Consider the following 21,285-nt stretch of genomic DNA (forward strand, 5'->3'; position numbering starts at 1 on the left):
ATTATAACTTACTGCAAAAAAAATAACGTACTTATTGTAGTAGAGAATCATATGTCTAGTATACCTGGTATGGTACAGGACAGATGAAAATTCAAATTATTTGCTAATATAGATTGGCAAAGCTCTACTTTACAGAAAGGGAGAATTTGTTTCAGTGCTTTTGTACTTCTGTTTTTAGTTAACAATATATTGGATTTTGGTTCAGGAATCTTTTATCACATGAGAGCAAGCTTGGGCAAAAAATGAAAGTTTTACTGAGAGAAAGTGCATATGCTTTTGGCTAGTCCACAATTATTTTAATTCTGGCTCAAATTCACCAAAGAATTTCAGCCTGGGAAAATAGTGGATAGGAAAGATATGGATATATTAAAAAAAAGAAAAAAAGGAGATGCAGACTGCTGACAGTACATTTATTATTTAGAGATCCAGAACTAGGAAGATTCACCCAGGATATCAGAAACCCAGGTCTGATTCTTTCTTCTGCCTAAGTAAATGTGAACCCTTATTTCCTATTTCCATTAAGAGTTTCCAAGACATTGTGGTCTGGAGTTCTGGTCTAGTTCAGAAGAAAAAGGGTTGCTCAAGTGTGTCCTGAGGCTGCTCTTCCACGTTTTGCAAGTTTTACCTGGAACAGGGATTGAAAGTAATGTCCTCCATCTTTCAAATAAATCTCATAACCACTGGGTTATAGCGTAATTTTTACTCTTTGCCTCATTGACTATATAAGGCTGCTGAACACATTACCAGGTGAGGTAAGGAAGACGAGTATCTCATTTGTGAAAGGAGGGACTCGAGCTGGGCAGTTGGAGGAGTGCGTGCACACACCTGGCAAAAGACAGCAGCTGGACCAGGAACCTGTAAGGTTTGAATTTGTGATAACATGACCAAAAAAGCATAGATAAGTAATTCCACAGGGGCCAGTTTACTTTCCAGGCAAAAATGCATGAACGAACCGCTGGATTAATTTATAGCCTGGTGACAGATACAGCCCAGCAAAGTCTCCCTGCGAGCAAAATGATGAAGTAACAACCTATTGCCCTGCAGCGCTCTCTGAAGGTTCCTGTCTTGCACACTCTAAGCCTTTTGCTTCTGTCTTGATCAAAAGCTGTACTTCTAGCAATAAATTCTAACCTGTGGCAGTTCTGAACTCAGCAAAGCCTTCTGGCATTAAAGGATAACTCTTCATTGACTGTGTTGAAAAGTATCTTCCCTTTTTATGCTTCATTTCTGGTAGCGTTTGGCTGACCAACTTTGCTAGGGGCAGCCATTGAAACAAGCTCACGTTTAAGATTCATGTGCTTCTTTAAATTGTTTGAGTAGCTGATCTATTTGGCTTCCGAGATTTCCTCCTAAATTTATTAAAGGTTCATACGTACGAGAGTAGTCTTTTATGCTTGTGTCCTTTATAATATGAGTCTAGAATTTCACCCAAAAATTTAAACTGTAGTACGTGGTTGGTTTACACTTAGTTTGGAATCAAGAGCCTGATCCATTCACCTCATAAATTATCCCAGTTGCTAATTTTTCTTGCTGTTAAAGGATGAAAAATCTGAGTGAAAACAAAAATCCTTGAATTTATATAGATTTTGCTTGAAAGATAATTCATTCTGAAGGCTTGAAAGTATTTACCTAGGAACATGTTTAACACCCTATGGCTTCTCTCTACTTCATCACTCAAATAAAAGCAGAGACGTTCCCACAGTGCTCCAATCTCACTGGATTACTCTAATCTCTATCCTGTATCCACAAGCTACACCTTAATCCTGCTAAGGTCTAAGTCTTCAGAGGTTCCTGTCACTAATGATAATATCCAACATGGCACGTTTCAATAGACTTAACTTTTGCCCCCTCGTTTACTTAATTCTCCAATAAAGTCAGGTTAGCTTTCCCCCATCAGTGCAGTGTCTGCACCAATGTGAGTTTGAATTAAAAACATTCAGAAAATTGAGAAGCACTCATCGACAGAGAAGCACCAGGCAAAGAGATCTGTGTGGAGTAGCAATACGTGGAATCGCAAATGCTATATGTATTCAAAATAAGAAAGAGCAACTGAGAAAAATGCATCCAGTGCATGGGACATCTGAAAACTCATAAAAAATTAATTTGTGGAGGAGGAATGAAATTTTCTGGGAAAGTAATAGCTTCTTATTTATGCCCTTTACTGTCCATCTACAGTGAGCTTTTCATGGCCTCCAGGCAGGGTTTGCTACTTAGATGACTCCTCCTGCTGCTCTGACTTGTTTACATCATCCTAGGTAGTGTATGGCCATGAAATGAATTTGGTTGGACACTGAGCCAAGCTGCTTCAGTAGGAATTCAGGACACATTATAATTTGTCATTTTATTTCAATCCCAGCCTCAGGCTGCACAATGAAATATAATCAAGTTCTGTAGAGGGGTACAGCACAAGGAAGCAACTCTCTGCTTAACAGCTCCACATTTAAAGACTAGGCTGAATGAATTATGCGATTTTTAAAAGGAAAAACTTGAAAAAGCTTTAAGTCCAGGTTTCCATCTTTTCATAGCAAATTTGTATGCTTGCAGAAAATAAAGATAAAACATTGCTCTCACCTTCATGTCAGGTTCTAGGTTCAAATTTGGCCCTACTAAAAAGAGACATATGTAAGATTTGTTTCAGTTTCCTCTATGAAGTGAGATGAGATCCAGGCTACTAGAAAATCAAATACTCATGGTCTAGAAGCTACAGTTGTGGGATTCCCCAGCTGTTTTCTACAGGGTAGACCAAGGAGAAGGTGCATGTGCCACTGGCAAGGAATTGCCTTTTGAGGTGTGTGAGTAAAAGCAGAGGCCCTGTGAGTAGGTATTTAATGGACCTGCAGTCTCAGCCAGGGAGTTCTGCTGGTATTTGAACATTTCGAATGATCTGGGCTTTGGATACTGGTGCCTCAGTGTCTGGCACCCGCTTTACAGACAGAATATTTCAGGCAGAAAAAATTTAATAGGCACAAGAAGACCTGAATTCGGGAGCCTCCTCTTTTCATAGAGAGAATAATGAAATTGCCCATATCACCTGAATAACAGATCCTTTTGCTTTAGGAGTTTGTATTCTATCCTCCATTTTGTAAGTTAAGAAATTTTTACTCTACTTTTGACAAGCAGTTGAAAGGAAAAACTGATTTCCTGGATATGGAGTTTTATGATGTGTTTGCACATGAACTTTCATTTTTATCTTGCAGTTTTACAGATTTCTTGTCTCATTTTCCTTTATTTCAAAAGAAAAAACAAAACAAAACAAACCAAACCCCACAAAACAAACAAACAAAACCCAACAAAAACGACCCCCAAACCCACAAGAAAAAAAGGAAGATAGTTTTAGGGGAAGTTTTAGGGGAACATGGAAGGAGAAAACAAATATGGACTAAGCTTTTTTAAGGGCAGATATGAGTATACAGTGGTGTAAAAACTGTGCGAAGTCAGAAGTATATCATCATCCCTTTTGCAGCTACATCTGTTCATCACAGCAGTTTTTCGAGTTTATTGGAAGGAGGACCGCCCCAAAGAGCAAGCGTGTCCAGGGGCTTTGTACTGCCAGCCCCAAGGACTGGTTAGTCTGGATAGCAGGCTAAAATGACTGGTTGCTGTTCTTCTCTTCTGACAGCTTTCTTGCCTAATGTAATTCTGTATTAAAAAGACACTTTTTTCTCCCAGGCTAGCTTTGTGCTCTATCTTTTCCCCGGTAAAACCCAGTTTTTGCCCTTTTATTATTGAGAAGCCCTCTGATATCTGACAGAGTTGTCAGCAGCACCCCCGGTGCAGAATCTGCATGAAGAATCATTAGAGATTCACTAAAGGTGAAAAATCATGTTATAGTGGTAGTGATTTTACATGGCATTTTATAAGGTTTGTTTTCTGCTGAGGTTACTTAATAAGTACAAAGTCTGGCCTCACATTGAAGAAGAGAAATGCAAAGGCAGAACTAGACAACAGTAGAAACTAGGGAGGCAGTGGGTGTTTACTGAGGGTGATGAGTAAAATAGCTTCATGAGTTTTGAAGGAAATGTGTGATACATGGCCGAGTAGAGGATGTTCACCTGTGTCAACGTAAGTAGGGCACGAGATGTGCTTTGCATCCTGTGTAAGAACTTGCAATGTAGATAGAGAAGGAGAGGAAGGCATGAAGTTACTTCGAATGAGATGACTATTACTTTAAAGCTGGTTAATTTAAAGGTAAAAAACTAGTGTGCCTTTATTGTTTGGAGCTGGAAACTTGCCTGAAATCCCAAACCAGTGACAGAATGAGTGGGCTTCAAAGCCTGAAAGTATGGCTTAAAATAAACTATCCTCTTCTCACCAAACAGATCCACAGGTTCAAAAACTGAGGCACAAAATGATTCAGTGCTTCTTCACCTGAGACCACAATAGTGTTCACAGAGAGAAGTCATGTTGCTAAGCTGGGCTGACCAGAGATCTAGACTGTAAGGGAGGGGAATCATGTCAGGAAATTATCCAAGATCTCCTTCCATCAAGCTGCAGAAGCAAGGGTTAGGAAAGCCATCTCCAAGGTGTAACCTTGGGTGGGTGGAGCTGTAGAGACCAGGTATTTAGGAGACTCCAGAGTGTATAATGAGATGCATCTTTTCACTCGGATTCGTCACAGTCTGTGGGTTGTTTCCCTTGCCACTCCCATCCCCATGGTCAGGCAGGTACGCGACCCCACACAGAAGGACTGTGGGGGTGACTGTGTACCCTGGGCATCTTGGTCAGAATAGACACTGCAGCATTTCTGTGTGCCCAGGAGTCTCCTCCTCAGCTCACCTGGGTTCTTCTGTGTGCGTGTGTGTGTGCGTGTTTGTCTTTCCCTCTTGCAGAAAATCTTCCCTCTGGCTTTTACTGTTCGTTTGAAGAAGGAGACTGCGGCTGGATGCAGGGCCCTTCTGCGTCCCATCCTTCTCCATGGCGGATTGGGAGCCCGGAGCACAACCGCTTTCCTTCAGTAGAAGGTGTGTGAGAGCAAATAGTAAGTGCAGAGAATGAGCAGTGGAGAACAAAAAAAAAAAATTACACAAATTGGTTGGGAGAAACAATAAAACACAAGGCGCGTTTTCCTGTGTATTTATATATCCAGCCTCTGGTGGAAAAAAAAAAAAAAAGCCATCTTTCTACTCTGAGTGCTTTGAGGAAACGACTAACCTGCTCACTTTCTGTCTTGAGGGTATAGACTGGTACTTCATGTCTCCATGACTGACACCAAATACTGATCTTGACGCTTTCTAAACAACTTCACACCAAATATTCATCTGCATGACCCTCCTCCATACTGATCTGTGTTTTTCTTTCCAGTTTTCCTTTTTACATCCTATGTTTCCCTGTTCTGCTTATTTTTTCCCCTTCTCATTTCCTAATTCTTCTTTTCTTTGCTCCATTGTCCCTTGAGTTCCACTTCTATGGATAATTACAGCAAAACTGGTGGTTTATAATCCAAACATTGCTTTAGAATGTTAGATTCAGAGTGAAACATGAAGAGAAAGATTCTCTACTTTTGTGTGAGCTGGTATAGGCTACGGTGCATTTGTGCCATCTGATGGCTCAGACCACAGAGTGACAGAAGGACAGGTGAAAATGAAGGCAAAGAAAGGGAGTACTGTGGAAAGCTGGCAAGTGCTGGTGATTCATGATTTGTCTATGCTGTAGAGGCAATTATTTCAATGAAAGCCCAAATAACTGGACTCTAAGTATTGGTACCCTCCTGAGCTGGGGGGGGCAGAGCTGAAATAATGCAAATAACACACCTTTTCATGCAGAGCTGCCAAGGAGGAACCCTGGTGTTACTATTGCCCTTGTTCCTCTTTTTACAAGAAGTGATTAAAGGACTAAAGAGGCCTCCAGCTGCATTGATATTACTCTGGTGGTGTCTTACCACAGTTGTATTTTGTTTTGGGATTGGCTAAGATAAATATTCTCTTTCAAGTTACCTTTTTTTCATAAAAGATACATTTTGTTATTCAGCCTTGCAAGGATGATGACTCTGAAGTTATGGAGAAAAAAAGAAGATAGCTGTAGGGGGTAGACAGACTTTTTAAGTGTGTTTCCTGAGTATGTTTGTTGGGTTGGTGAAGCTGCATCCCTTGTAAATTGAAAAAGCCTTCTGCTCTCTGTAGCTGGAACCAGCTAACATAGGTTCTGAGGACGTTTCACAAACCCCGAAACCAGAAGGTGAATGCTGCAGTTTGACTTTCTTCCTGCTCTTTTATCCAGGTTGTGCACTTCTCCTTAACACCAGCAAAGCACCTGCAGTAGCAAACACTGTCATGACCAGCACTGCGTTTCCAGCTCCTCTGAGGAACTCTCCCTGTGAGGCAAGTCCCAATGTTCCCTTTTCTTTTGCAACTTACAGAGCTTTTGTGTGCTTGACTCTGGTTTTCAAACATAGGCACTGGGTCAGTAACACAGCAACCACTTTCTCTGATGGCTTATCTGTAAAATACATGAATTTAATGCTTCTGTGTGCAGGTGAAAGATATGGTTATCTACTTGAAATGCTACAAAATGCGCTCTGAAAAGCTTAGCGTATCTTGTCCTCATTGTATGGCCTCACATGATGTATTACAATCTTCATAATTAGGTGTATCTGCTGTAAGGGTATTGCAGCCAGCATGACATAAACGCAAAGAGGGAGAAGCTTACTGTACGAACAAACACTGTATTTGCAAGATCTGAGAAAGCGTAGGCTTCAGGGCTGCCCCTGAGCTGCTCACAAAATACAGTGCATGCTTCCTCTAGCACAGCTGGGATTTGAGCTGGCTGCTCCTCAAGCTGCTCCTCAAGCTGCTCCTCAAGCCTACCAACCCTCCCGTAGGCCTTGTTCATAGGTGCACTGAAGTTAACAGCAGCAGAGATAAATTGATGTAGAATGGAACCAGGTTCTTATTCAAGCAGAAAAGCTGTTGACAGTTTTATGACATCAATGTAAGCACGTATATCGAGGCTTGCCAGCTCTACACAAATGGTTGTCATTTCTGAGTCAATTGTACTTAACCCTTAAACTGCAGATTACAGAAAGATGACCTGTCTGCGTCGCTTTAGTCTATAGCCTCACATATTGTATTATCACTGATAGGACTTTGAACCATGCCTGGTGACTTAGACCATTTCACATCTTGCATGGTCACCCTGAAGTATCACACAAGCTCCTGGATCCTAACAAAGCAGAGTCTGGTGTTTGTTGGCTGAGCACTGAACAGACAAAATAATCAGATTCTCTCTGTTCCACTGATCTTAAAATGCAGAAAGGACAAGAAGGGATGCATTAGAAAGTCCTCTGGAATGAAAGCACGTAGAAATGTTTCTCTGGCTTACAGTTTGGTTTGGTTCACTTCTGTTGGATACCTCTCTTCATATAGCAAAGCTCGTCTGGGTTTGCTGTCTTGATATATTAATGTCCTCTTTCTTTAGGAAATACTTTCCACCTTGTTTTTCCTCCCTTCTGTGACAAAGGCATATGCAGGTTCTCAATATTTTAAGGCCTTGTTCTGCTATGGACCGGGAAGAGCGAGTGTTTTTCATAATCCACCTGACATAGGAAGCAAAGTGAATGATTTCCCAATATGTGATTTTTTTTTTCTTGTGTATACAACAGTGCAAATAATTAAACTTGCCGTCGGGGGAGAAGCTGCCATATATTTCATCTGCTCACATGCCATCCCACCTCCGTCACTCCCCTTGGCAGTTAAAAGGCATCCGCACGCATCCAGCATTGCAGCTGTCGGTAATAAAGAGTGAAGGAGTTTGGCAAGGGTTTTGTCTCTTGCCTTTTCATATAGTGTAAAAGCTTCCCTTCTCAATGAGCCCCTGGTGGCTTCAAGTTCTATTTTACTGGAACAATCTGTCTGTGAGCAGAATAATTTAATTCCACTTTTCAGCACAACACAAGAGGAGAAAGGAGATATTTCCACCCTATGCACTTATTCCTCCAGTAGGTGCCAACAAACTTCCTTATAGTGAAATTATAGTCAGAAAAGAGCTTGTGAAAATACATAGTGCTGTCCTGTATTTATTCACCCTCAATCACTTCTCAGTTGAACTGGCTCAAGTTCAGGCATTAAAAGATGAGTTTTCTTCTACCTGTCGCTGCTGACAGCTCCACCTGGCATGTCACAACCAGGACAGATTCTCTGGCAACTGAAATCCCACAGACAAAAAACCCTCTCATGATTCATGTGGCGAAGGGATATCAGCAAGTGTGTGTGAATTAGACCGATTTATTCTGCCGAAGTCAGAGTGAACCATAAACCTGCCCTCCCTCTTGTATTTGATCCAGCTCACATGCTTCTTCAGATACCTGCTTGCTCTCCTTGCATGCTCACTTACAGAGTGGCTGGTGTTGACAGCTGATTCCAGCATCCCAGAGAGATTCAGCTCAGATTCACATCCTGCATCAATATATGTTAATGATGGAGGCTGTCCTGCAGCCTGTCATTTAATACCCTTTCTCCTCCTTGTATGGCGTGCCTGCCCCAGTGGCAACAGGAGAGCAAAAAGGAGCCCAGCAGACATCCCCAATTTGCTGATCTGGACTCCTCTCTCTCTGCCACATAGAAGCTCTGGGGCACTACTAGACCCACTGTTTACCAAAAGCTACTATTTTTCCACCTTCTCCCTTAATTGGCTTTTATTTTATCCAGTCATGTTAGACAATTACACCCACCACAGCAAATGCTGGCACCCTGCTTTTTAGCCTGAGCTGTGCATAGGAATTAATTACTTATCCTCAGCGTGAGGAGGATTACCTGCTGTAGTGCTGTTTACCAGGCTGGAGGATGCTGGTTTTTGGCCAGAATGTCCATGGAAGCAGGACTCAATGTTGATAAGGAAACAGTCAAGCAGTGTACAGTGGGTACCAGCCACAAAGAGTTTGCTAATGCTTCAGGCTTGTTTTTTCTCTCTCAGCGTGGCTGTTTAATCTTCTACTGTGATAGACTGACAACAAAAACAACTGAATAGTCTGAAAAAATGACTACTCACACCTTGGAGACTTGTGGGGTGGTCTGGTCCCAACATCTTCGCTGCTGAGCTTCTGCGCAGCTGTTTGCATCAGGGCTGACACTGGCTTGGGGGCACTCCAGAGCCTGGGTGATCTTTGGTGTATGTGTTGCCACTAAGCACAGGACAAGCACAACCATGCATCTTTGTGCTTTCCCTGGCTTGGGTTTGGTCACGGGGAGCGTGCTGGGCTGTGCTCCCCTGGCGTTTCCCATCCCTTGTGGGAGGCTTCTCGTTAACTCAGAAAGGGAGAAATCAGCCTGACCCACTCTGTACTGCCCCACATGTATCAAAAGATGAGATGAGGGTAAAAATGCATTCAGGAGATACAGTAATACACACAGCCTATACTTTCCCACACGTTTGGGATTGGCCCCAATGTGCCTTGTGTTTTTTGTGTAGCTTTGTATTGAACTTTGCTCCTGTTTGTTTTGAGCAGCTTTATGTTTTCATTTTCTTGTTCTTCAGTGCTTTTGGCAGGTCAGAGCGGTTAGTTTGTGATGCTGCCCTTTGTTCTTGGTTCAGTTAGTTTTTCTCTTTCTTTTTGTTGTTTTATTAAATCTTGGCTAGAGCATCCTGGCTTCAAAGAATCTCTCTTGTTTGCAGTCCAGACAGTCCTTGTTATCTTTTTGTGTTGCACATTCAGTAGAGTCCTTTGCCTGTTGACCCCACTAACTGTGTGTTTAAAATCCAATTTATATGGAAGAGGGAAACTGTGGCACTTCTACTAAATCTTGGGGGAACGCAGGAAGTGGTACGCGTAGTCCATGAAAAGATGCTCGATTACCCAGAAGTAGCCAGAAAGGGGAGATGCAACAAAAAGCTCAGGAAATGCTTGAGTGACCAAACTGAGTCACAGTAATCAAGAGGGAAAACCTTTTAACCCACATGTAAAAGTTCATTGGAAACAAAGCACGTGAAATTGAGCATGCGGATGCACATAAAGTGCGAAGAATTAATACAAACAGTGGCCTGATTTAAAGGCAGAATTTATAGAGCTTGAGTAATAAAATGCGGCACTGTTCACCCCTTCTCTTCACACTGTGATTCCCCTCCTCTGAGTGGGAATCAGTTGGCCTGCACAAGGCTGACAGGGCGAATAGGATCATGAAGTGGTTAGACATTTCCTCTTTTTGAAGAATAAATCCATATGTGTGTTGTTAGTAGCTGTACTCCTGTCTGGGAATCTGGGAAACCACATTGCAATTAAAATCCAAGGGAAGTGCTGTCATCTCAGACACCACCCTTGGCAAAACTAAATTGCTTTGCCACAGCATATAGCCCCTAGGTGCGCACAGTTGCAAGACTATGATGGCCACCTACTTCTCAGTACTTTGCAAAGGTGTCAGAGAACTGACACAAGTGTTGCAGATGTCCAGGGAGTGCTCACCTTCGTGTGGGAGCTGGAGACTCAGTTCTGGCCCCCCATCTGGACAGCGAGGCAGTCCCATCTCCCTGAGCCCCAGCGTTGTTGCTGTACAAGTGCCGAGTCGCACATGTTGACTCGCTTTTTATTCCATTTTTCAGAGATGCTCCCTGCTGTCTGCAGCCTCAGGTTTTGAAGGATGTGGTGATGCCTGCAGATCATCAGAGTCATAACTGTGTCTTCCCAAAGTGTTTGGGCTTCTGTCATAAAAATAAGGAAACCGTGTCTAGGACTGCTGCGGTCTGTGAGGGCTTGGTACAGTGCGTACCTGCCTGGGCAGCAGTAGTTGTATCTGTCCTGCGAGGTTTTATTTTGTGGTGCATTGTGACTATTACTTCCGTTTGAAAGTCACTGCAGAAACATGAGCAGTCAGGAGATTGATATTTAAAAAGGCTGCACTTTGTTCAGCACAAGGGAATCTGCGATCGACCTTAGTGCCCTATTTGAGAAATAAAAGCCATGCAAGCAGTTTTGGTGTAGGCTATAATAGAGAAGGAGAATGAAAACAGAGATGGTGTTGCCTGAATGGTGATGGACTTGAAATTAGCCTTAAATGTTATCACATGCATCTCCAAGAAAGGTGACTCCTTTGCAAGAGGGACTACATTGTGATTGGGAACCACATTATTTCATTGTTCTGTTAAATCCTGGGTCAAACATTTTCGAGGATATAGGTCTGCTGAAAAACAATGAAAACAGATTCCTATGATAGTAAAAGAGCTTTGTGCCTTTGGCCGTGTTTAGAATAATGAAAATATTTTTCTGATACTATTTTGACATTTCAACTAGCTATTTCTTGAAAGCCACCATTACATTATGTAAGTAAGTACTAAACTGAGCCAGACTTCTTTTAAACCTGAAATTACTTTTCAAATGTAAACATATTCTCTCTAGAAAATAAATATAATAAGTTGATATAGAACAGTATAGTTGAAGTTTGCCCTCTTGTTCACGTTTATTGATATAAAGATGTTTTCATCCTCTGTGGTTATTAATTCCGTTTTCTTTTCTATGCAAAGCATAGAAAGCATGTAAATCAATAATATAAATCATTCGTTGAGTGCATTCTGAGCCCCATGCTGACACCTGCAGAGTGTATCTCTTTTTCTCCTCTATTCCTTAAGCTTTAAATAACTTAGAAGGATACATGGTAATAACATTGACTCAGAACATTTATGAGCATGAAAAACGCAACATGGATATGCCGCTAGGGCAGCCTTTCATGTGCTTTATTTTGCAGAATGTTGTTAGCATCCTTTTTTATTTTAAAGTGTTGTTTTTACAGTCTGTACAGCTTATTCACTGTTATCTGCCTGTATAATTTCTAGCTTCCTTTGCCACCTGGCTTCTGTGTTGGATTAGATGATCTATAATATCCAAAATTTCTTAAGGCCCGGTCAGTCCACGCTACTCTGGCAGCAAAATTATGCACATTTTCTCTTTCTCTTTTGTCGTCATCTCTATTTTGTTATGTTGTTGTTTTTTTTTTCCTGAAATGTAGGTGCTTTTATCAAGTTCTTGATTTTATGAAAGTAGATATAAGTAGGAAATAATGCGAGAATAAATAGCATGAAAATCTGTTCATACAAAATACAAGGTTCTTTTGCCTGCCTAGGTTGTGTGCAACCATTTCTCATTTCTAGTAAGAAAAACAATATTGCCAATATGATAAACTTCATGCCTCAAACGTAGTTCATATTCATGGACAAAACTTACTAAGACTTGGCAAAGGTGCCCGCAGCTGTTGTCTAATTCTGTGTAAACTGTATTCCAACTTGCAACTTCAGTTTCTATTCAACAATTAGGTGTTTTCCAAGCTCCTTTAATGTCTCACTTCATTTATTGAGTCAGGGCATTCACATCTGAAAACAACTTCCACTGTTTCCTGTCCCATGAAGAAGACCCAATACAAGAGTTACGTTTTTCAGAAAAAGTGTCTGTATTTCAGAATTCCACAGGTCCTGGTCAGAAAAATTTTGAGGAATTCCTTTGAGCAAGGATGATAGATGGGAGGAAACGACTGGGGGTATGAGAACTAAGTAATGTGGGGTCTCACAAGATATAAGCCTGTCATGCAGAGTTGGGGTGTGGGCAGCAAGAGAACCACCAGTGAGATCCAACTGCTGCAGATCCTTGGGAGAAGGATGCCTCTTAGGGTCTTCTCCATCTTCTTAAAAATACCTTACTCCAAGACATGCTTGAAGTGTGTTCTTCTTTTTATCTTTCTTTTGGTTATTTGTGCTAAAGACAGATAACTAGCTTTTCCTGCCAGGTAGCACCATTGTACTAAAAGCCCGGGGCATTGCCACCCAGAAAGGGAGGGAAAAGAAACAGCAACACTCTGGAGTGCCACTGGGGAATTTTGTATTTATGCTGCTGTGAATGTGTGTCATTGGTTCTCAGTCAGGCATTTAAGCACTGGTTTCATACTGGAGTGTTTCTGGCCATTAAACTCACAGGCATAAGCAGGCCCCAGCTTTACCCAGAAGGCTCTGAGTGTTTCTTTTCTTTTGTGCATAAGAAAGTAAAATACAAGTCTCAGTTCTCAGGTGTTCTTGAAATTACGCAACTTGTGCTAGAAAATCTGCCCTCCTTGTTTTTCTTCGCCTCTCTGTTAAACCTGCCAAGTCCTGTTCATATTGATAAGGACTAGGTTTTTGCTCTTTCTTGGGTGAATTTGGTCTCCTGTTTGTCATTTCAGAAATTCCACAAAGTCAGAGGCTAAGGGGATTCTCAGAAGGCATCTTTCCAGATGGTATTTGCAGTATAGTGCATATGGCTGTCTGACCCAAGTTGCCTCAGTATGCTGTGTATTTACCATGGGCTCTCTCTCCCTTCAATTTTCCCCAAATCAGTTTAGAGCATTTCATTGACTGAGTCACTGGGTTTGCATCTGAACAGCTAATCGCCAGCTATGGTGAGTTCTAAAACCAGAAAACAAGGTGCTGTTGAGCCAATGTCTACCTGCAATGCTTAATTAATTTCTCAGTGATGTTTCTAGATTCTGAATATTGTCCTGCTGGTTTAACACAGAGGAAGATGTTTGATAACATAATGTTAGGGGTATGCCACCAACAGCCCAGATTCAGTTTTTTCCAACTGTGCCACTGCACTACTTACAGGCCGCATGGTGTATGTAGTACCATCTGCCACCGCTGATGCCATGTTGTGTGGAATGAATGCCAGCCCCATTCGTAAGTCTTTACTATGGCATCCAGCTCATCATCTGCTCTGGTTCACTTCAGCAGGTGTGAAAAGACCTGGACTGCCCTGCTGTGAAGCTCAGAAACCATGGAAATCACAGCCAAAAATGCCCATTTGGACACAGTGCCAGTCGATTCACTCGGAGCCAGTTCATTAGACTCTGCATATTGCACTTTGCCAACGAGCTGATCTCCCACATCTAATGCCAGCTATGTCTTTCCTTCAAACAGCTGACATGTGTGCAAAGGCATCCATTCCAATTCCTCAATTGCTTCAGCTTTTGCTCTAGTGTTACGTTAATAGCTATCAAAGGCTCACTCTTTTCTCACTCCTGACCATGCAGATGTTGGCTCTTACTGCCTGGCAGGTCTCCAGAAGAGGCAGAGGTCTGAAAGCTCCTGCATAGTAGGAGCTTCAGGTCTTTACCTCTCAAATTTTGAACTGTCAAAATGGCACAGTGAAGTCGCTCCAGTTTACCTGTATGAGAAATTTCACATAGTGCATTACAGCAGAGTTGGCATTAGGATCCTAGAAGTGCCTCACATATGGGCCCTCAGTAAAAGGAGTTGCTTTAAACTGAGATGAGTGCTTTAAATGTCCACTGGCATTCCAAAGTTATTTAAAAAAATAACTTTTTTCTTGAGGGAAATTACTGAAGTGGATCTGAAAGGTATTCTAATGATATTTAAGGGCAAGAGCAATCTTCACTGTAATTTCAGTAGTCTCACTTTATAGAACCTTGAAAGTATAAAATACCCAACAGGTTATTTAATCTTGATTGTCACCTGACACTAGGATCATGTATGCACCAAGAGTTAGGAGCAGCCATGCAGATATCAAGATTGAAGGCATCAGCCTCCTACACCATAAACCTTTGTCAGCAGCCTCTTCCACTGGTGTTGGTTCTGCTGAATGTGTGGGTGTGAATTCAACCCTCCCCCAGCTGCCTCCTGCCCATCACCTCGTGTCAGGTCTGAAGCAGTTCTTTGCAGTCCTGCTCAACTCTACTTTTTCTCTCTGGTGTCTGCGAGGTGAAAATCCTCACAGTTCATCCCATGATTTCCACTGTCTGACATTGTGGAAATGGACATGGGACTCCACAAGTCCTTTCCCAAACTTGGGGTGAGAGGGAGCTGGTAGTCAGAGTTGAGCAGTGGCTTGTCCCAGACGTGCTGTGGTCTGGTAGGCCCCACTGGTAGTTTGTTGGACTACTGAAAACCTACGTGTCAGTCTTGAACATCTGTGATCAAAATGAGGTAATGGGATGGATTCAGAGACCCATACCTGCATATCAGTTTGTACACCTTATCAATGTTTGTGTCATATGCACTAGCAGTTCACACGCAGGAGGGATTCCAGGCAGGTGCAGTGAATTTTGGACTGGATACAGAGAGGAACCACATCTAGATTTTTTGGTCTCTGCCATCGTCAAATTCAAAGTCACTGCTGTTTTTGCAGCTTTGCAGACAGCAGGTGAACTGCACTGTTTACCTAAATTCAATACTGATCATTAATATAATGGGTACTCAGAATTTTGTTTCATCCGCCTCAGAACTGTGAGCATAAACTAAGAATAAAAGCAAAATTTCTGTCCTTTCAACCCCTAAATCTGACTTATCTGCCAGGACAGACTTACACCATGACATAGGAACAGCAAGGAAAATCTAGCAGTTATGTTTTATGCTGGGAAATGGATATGAATAGTCTATGCTATCCAAGCAAGGAAGTAAGTAATGTTATCAGATATCCCTGTGTAAAATTTAATTTTAATTTCTCCTGACTTAGGTCTTTGCTTTGAAGTATTACAAACCAGAGACCTATTTTTTAACATGCATAGATGCTTGATACTGTGCTGAACAGTTTCTTGTGTCCAAAAATCCATAATTAATGTGCCTTTAATAAACTCATTCCTTCAGCATTCTCACTTCTACTGGTTTTGAGATGAGACCCAGCTCCTGCATGTAATATATATGTGTATTTTACTTATGCTCTTCATTAACAAAGACCTAGGTTGTCTGCTTCCCAAGAAAATTAGAAGACTATATTCATGTAACATGGATTCTGAGACTAGCCTGATGCAGAAGGGATTGTTTTTCTTTTAATACAATGAGGGAGAGACAGTCATAAAATGAGAAAACTACATGAAATAGTTTTACATTTGGGAATAAATGCAAAGAACTGGACTCAGTTAGATTAAACTTGATAAAAAAATGTTAGAAATCCAGTTCCCTAAGGTATTTTAATTAATAAAACCTCATTGTTACTGAACTTTAATTGGAAAGTCTGTAGAAACTTGGAAAAAGGTAAGGAAAAACTTGATTATTGAAAAGAGTATCTGGGGGGTGAAGTTTTGATTACTGGTGATGCTTGCTTCTTGCAGCTATTCTCCTTGTGATTTTGCTGCTGCAAGAATATAAGTTTATTGCTGAAAAAGTGGTAAGTCTTAACTTGAATCTTTTAGGTGGCATCTTAATTGAGTGTGATCTTTGTACTGTAGGTAAGAGAAGTATTAGCTTATACCTTTAAAACTGCAGACAAATATGTGAAAGCTAAAGCAGGTGTTTTGGGCTCAACTTTACCTAGAAAAAAGCCCAGTAGTTCCAACAGTAAATAGCATGACTAAGTATTACAAGCTTCCACATCTGTGGAGTTTTCTAAAATGTTTACATGAGCATAAGAGAGGAAGAATCAACTTTTTGGTGACTGGAAAACAAAGAAGTCAAAGAAGAGTTGGGAATTTTGCTAACTTTTGGATAATCTTTGTGAGTTTTAATCTCATATGTTCTCTTCCTTCTAGCTACGAATGTCATGGCTCATCCATGGTGTCTTGCTGGGAAATATATCCCTGGTGCTGGTCGAGAACAAGACAGGAACGGAACAGAGCCGGACGTTCTGGCATGTGGATAACAGCGAAGGTTTGGGAATATGGCAGTGGACGATCTTACCTCTCCCAGATATTCTGGATAGGTATGAGTCTCCTCATCATTCTCCTTCATGGTGATCAGTCATTCCATCACTAGCTACCTGGCAATGGAAATGGCCAGCAGCGCTCCTGGAAGTGGCTCCCACAGGGAGAAGCAGCGCTTTGTCCCCAGGAGGTATCTTCTGTTACAGGTGGAGAAAAAGAATGACTGAGTAGTTAGAGCAAAGCACTCAATTTCAGAACTCCTGAGTGGTGGTCTTGGTTCACAAACTGGGTCTCTGAATAGTATACAGCAAGGGGCTTAAACTTACGTGTCTCTGTTTCATTGACTGGAAATAATCATTCTCCTCACATACTGCTTCATGTAGTGTGTTTGATCATCTTACGTGGCTTGCTAAAGTTGGATGTGAGCTGCACAGCTGATTACTTTTCTGGGTATCAAAGTCCCCATTGTTGAGTGTGTCTAGATCTGAGGATTAAAAGGATGGGAGAAAAACCTGCTGAAAATCAGGTAAGGATGTATCTGAACACCTTTGTGTTAGCTGTAGCAGGAGGCTCAGCTTAATAAAAGTCTGTCTCAGTTACGTCTGTATTCTGGCTTTAAGCACAAAGGGTTTATCTGGTAGCATATGCTTAATCTGGTAGCCTATGCTTATTTAAAGAGTGTTGTTTTAGCTGCTTCTTACAATTCAGCTTTAAGGGAATACTCCGTTGTTCACTGTTTACTTTTTATGTGTGCTCTGGCCTCTGGTGTTTGTAGAGAAGACACAGACATACTTCACCTCCTGCTGCCCTGGCCCCTAGGCTGTAAGATTCATCTACAATCTGTGTCATGAGCACTAGTGTCCTTTGTCTTTTTGGAAATCTGTGCCCTAGAAATAATGGATTTCATTAAGGGATAGTTTGCCTTACAAGAAGTTTGAACAAACATTGTATGAATATGTCTTTTATCTTGCTGGCTCTTGGGGATGCACGTAGGCTGCAAATACAAGGACACTGCCAACGCTTTGGTCCTGAATGCATAATTAATATTGTGCGTCAAAGATTTAAAAAATACCAGCATTAGGCTTATTGTGCAGCCACTGCTGAAGCACCATTTGTAAAAATACCTGGTAGCTTCATTCCCATTCAGTGTTTCCTTTGAAGAATGGTATATTTTGTCATTATTATTTATGTGATTTATTTTCTAATGTTGCCAGGGGAATGTTTTGTACCTGAATTATTCTGTATTCTTGTACTATTGCTTTCCTTTAAATTCTCTGTGGTTGCACAGTCAAGCAGAGACTACTTTGATCTTAGAAGCCAGGCTAGCAGGTTCATGTAGAATCACAAATCCAACTGCTACATGGGAGGTTAAGTCATAAGCAAGGAAATCTTTGAACTTTTGGTGTCTCCTGAAAAGTTTTGTCTGTATTTATTCACAGAAAGTGCACTATTTTAATGAATTCTATCTGAGGTTGATTTATTTGAAACCAGTCCTTCCTGAGAAGGAATACATCTTCCATGAGATTTGGAAATACTTCAGGTGTCTTTTGCATCATCTTGGAACCCATTTCTTAGGAAATATGAACTGATGTACAGATTAAGAACGAACTCCATGGAAGTGTACACCAAAATGGTACAGGGAAGACTGCAGTATATATACTTTGGAGATAAATGGCAGTTTTATTGAACTGTAAGAAGTGTTTAATTGATGTGAACGCAATGCTGGTGCAGCTGAAAGCTTGCTGTGTCTGTCTTTTTCTAATTGGTTCTTGTGTCAGTAGCTGTGAGGGTCTGCGTTAGAAGCATGATATTGCAGATATTCCTACAGAAGGAGCTAAACTTTAAATCACCCCTCAGAAGTAAAGCTCTTGAATAAAGCACACCAGTATGCCAGTTCCACAAATAATTAAAGCACATTCCATTGTAATTGGGAAGCTGGATGAAAAGTGTTATTAATAACAAGATAATATGCTCTAAAACTGCTCAAAAGCATGCATGTTCAAAAGCTGCTTAGCCATAATTTCCATGTTTGGCTTATAGCACTTCAAAGAATCATTAGGAAGACTTCCAAGAAATTAGATCAGCTCTATCTTTAGAAACAGACATTTCTTAAATGTTTTATGTCCCCTGGGCTGTTCAGGGAAATTACGTTTTGGCAAAAAATCACAGCTAGAACATTTCAGGTGATTTGGCAGTAACGGCAAGTAGGGAGGAGTATGACAAAGATGCTAAATTGGGACTGAGGGATGTTAGATTTCTAGCACTGCCTTATCCTGGGCAACCCAGAATACATTCCTCATTTCCAAGAGTACGATGAGGAAAGGATTGTCTTCTTTCCTCCCATCTGATCCTTAGAAAATCATCCAGTTGCAATGTCACCTTGTGTGAGGTCTTTCCTTTCTTGCATGGCCTTTAAAGAGGCTGAAGTCCTGGCTTCTTACATCTTTCCAAAGTTAGCTATTCTTCCTCATCTTGAGAGTTTGCTCATGTGTTGTGGAGGTTAACGGAGCTGTAACCTAGTTCCACATGCTCGGTGTCCTCTGTGGAGGGGGGAAGGAAGGGTGAAGGGCCTGGTGAAGGATGTGCCACCAAAGCAGCCACCACCAATGAAGCCAGTTGTGGGCAAGAGCTTCTTGAGCTGCTGGATGAACAAATTGTGCTTACCAGAGGCAAAAGGCAAAGTCTCCAGAGGTGCTGAATTTTAACTTGCCATTTAAATATACTCAGCATGAACTAACAATCCTCATTTGGCCCCCATGGAGTCACCTGCCCCTCCCTGAAGGACAAATCAGATAATCAACACAGATTAGTGAAAGCCAGGGAACTGGTAATTTTTGCATACTGAAATTTACACATTAATGCAGTGCTAAAGTGATTGGGTTGAGAGTAGTGTAGAAAACTGTGTTATTGTAAAACTGTTGTATTAGATGGAAGATTACCATTTGTTTTCCAGAGATGAGTCTGTTGAGAATTGTTCTTTTTCACCTTCACAGATATGCAAGTAGGAGACAGTCTTGAAAGCTCTGTCGTAGTTGATAGTTTGGGCTTGCTGTTTTTATACATTTGGTTTTAGTTAGTAAGTAAATGTGAGTTTGAATTTTAATAATGATATAGTCATGGGAATGTGACAGCAGGAGCAAACAGAAGCCTCATGTAATTGAAGATGAATGATTTGTGTAGCTAATAATTAGACATTTTGTTAGTTTAACAGTATGGTTAAGGTATATTGCATAGATAAATTGCAAGCACATGTAACAAAGTGATTCTCTAGAGCTGGCTGTAGGCTGATGCTTATTGCCACCAGCCCACCTAACAACTGTTTTTCCAGACAGTGGAAAAGGTGGAAAAGGTTTAGCTCTAACAGGCTGAAGCCTGGCTGGAAAAAATTACTTTAAGAAACAAATACTAATTCTCTTGATTTCTGCTCTCTTGGAGAAGCTGAGGCCAGCCACGTGGAGTGACATGTAGACTAAATGTTCCGTGGGTCCATCTACCGCCTGGCTGGAGTTGCCTTGAAGTGGACTTCACATGAGCCAGCCCAGCCCAACTCTGGTCTTTTAAGTACTATATTCTCTACTCTACCTGTATGTTTCTTTAGAGATTTCCCTGTAACTTCTGTTGAGAGGAACTTTTTAACAAATGGCAACTATTAATAGCAACATGCCCAACCTCAGTGCAGTCTTCTGATAGAAAAAAGATTGTATAGAAGTAAAAAAGGAAAGTAAATGTGTCTACTGGTTAGAAAGGCTTCCTTGGCCTCCTTCATCCTTAAGTTTATTTTTTTGGCATTACAAAGGCTAAATTCGTAGCCAGTCTTAAGTAACAATGGCCAGATGGAAGGAGGGCTGAGAGAAGGAGTTTACTTGAAGTCACTAGAAACTACATTTTTGATCATAAGCAGTGGCACCATTTGCCTTCTCACTGATAGCAGACTGGACTCTGTGTCCTTTTAGCAGGGCAGTACCTTCAGAAAGTGAAAAACAATTTTCTTTTGGTCTCATTGTGGTCAGAGAGCTTAAAAATTATTTTCTTGCTGATGATCTTCTGAACACAGACTGAGGAATTTTACTATGTTGGAAGAGAAAAATGTGACTTACTAGGTAGGTAGTATGGATGTGACTTTCCTGAGGAAGAATGCAAAAGTGTCTACAAACTTAAGTTACCCCAGAAGGTGACCTTCTATTGCAACAAGTCAAAATTCATGTCCAGATGATTATATTTTCTTTCTTTAAACTGGTTTCTTTACCTATTCCATTCTTACTGGTTTGCTGGGTTTTTATGGACTAGGCTGGTGCTCACTGGTTTTTCACCTGTGTGCCAATGTGGGGTTCTGTTTCAGTCCTCAGGAGTGATCCCCTTTGCTCTGTCTGGCTCCTTCAGCCGTGCTGATCGCAGTGGCAGCCAGAGCAGCTGCGGAACCTCTCACTAATTGCTGCAGGAAACAGAGCAGTCAAAAGAAGTTGTCTCAGTCATACCACTCTGCTGCATTTCTGCCAGTTGTGGCTGAGCATTCTTCTTGTCTAATAATTCTGTCTTGCATTGCTCTGTCTTTCCCTTGCACTGCTTTCAGATTATCTTTCTAATGAGTTTCTGAGAATTAGTTTTCCCATCAAGGAAGAAAAAGAAAAAGAAAGTTCTTGGCAACATTTTGTACCCAGAGACCTGTTTGTCTCCTGTTATTCCTGAACTTTCATCCCATTCTATGGTGAAGAAACAGGGACCTTCCATACAAACAACAATCACAGAA

General features: G+C 41.3%; 1 protein-coding gene across 1 annotated transcript in view; it reads left to right on the forward strand.

Moving 5' to 3' along the window:
- Positions 1-21,285, forward strand: part of LOC136099675 (ALK tyrosine kinase receptor-like) — an 84,638-nt gene that overhangs the window by 31,997 nt on the left and 31,356 nt on the right. The window contains exons 3-5 of the mRNA XM_071807262.1: positions 4,830-4,961; positions 6,217-6,317; positions 16,428-16,597. Of these exons, the coding sequence (XP_071663363.1) occupies positions 4,830-4,961; positions 6,217-6,317; positions 16,428-16,597 (403 nt within the window). The remainder of the gene's footprint in view (positions 1-4,829; positions 4,962-6,216; positions 6,318-16,427; positions 16,598-21,285) is intronic.

This window comes from Patagioenas fasciata, chromosome 3 (genome assembly GCF_037038585.1).
Source record: "Patagioenas fasciata isolate bPatFas1 chromosome 3, bPatFas1.hap1, whole genome shotgun sequence".
Taxonomy (NCBI): Eukaryota; Metazoa; Chordata; class Aves; order Columbiformes; family Columbidae; genus Patagioenas; species Patagioenas fasciata.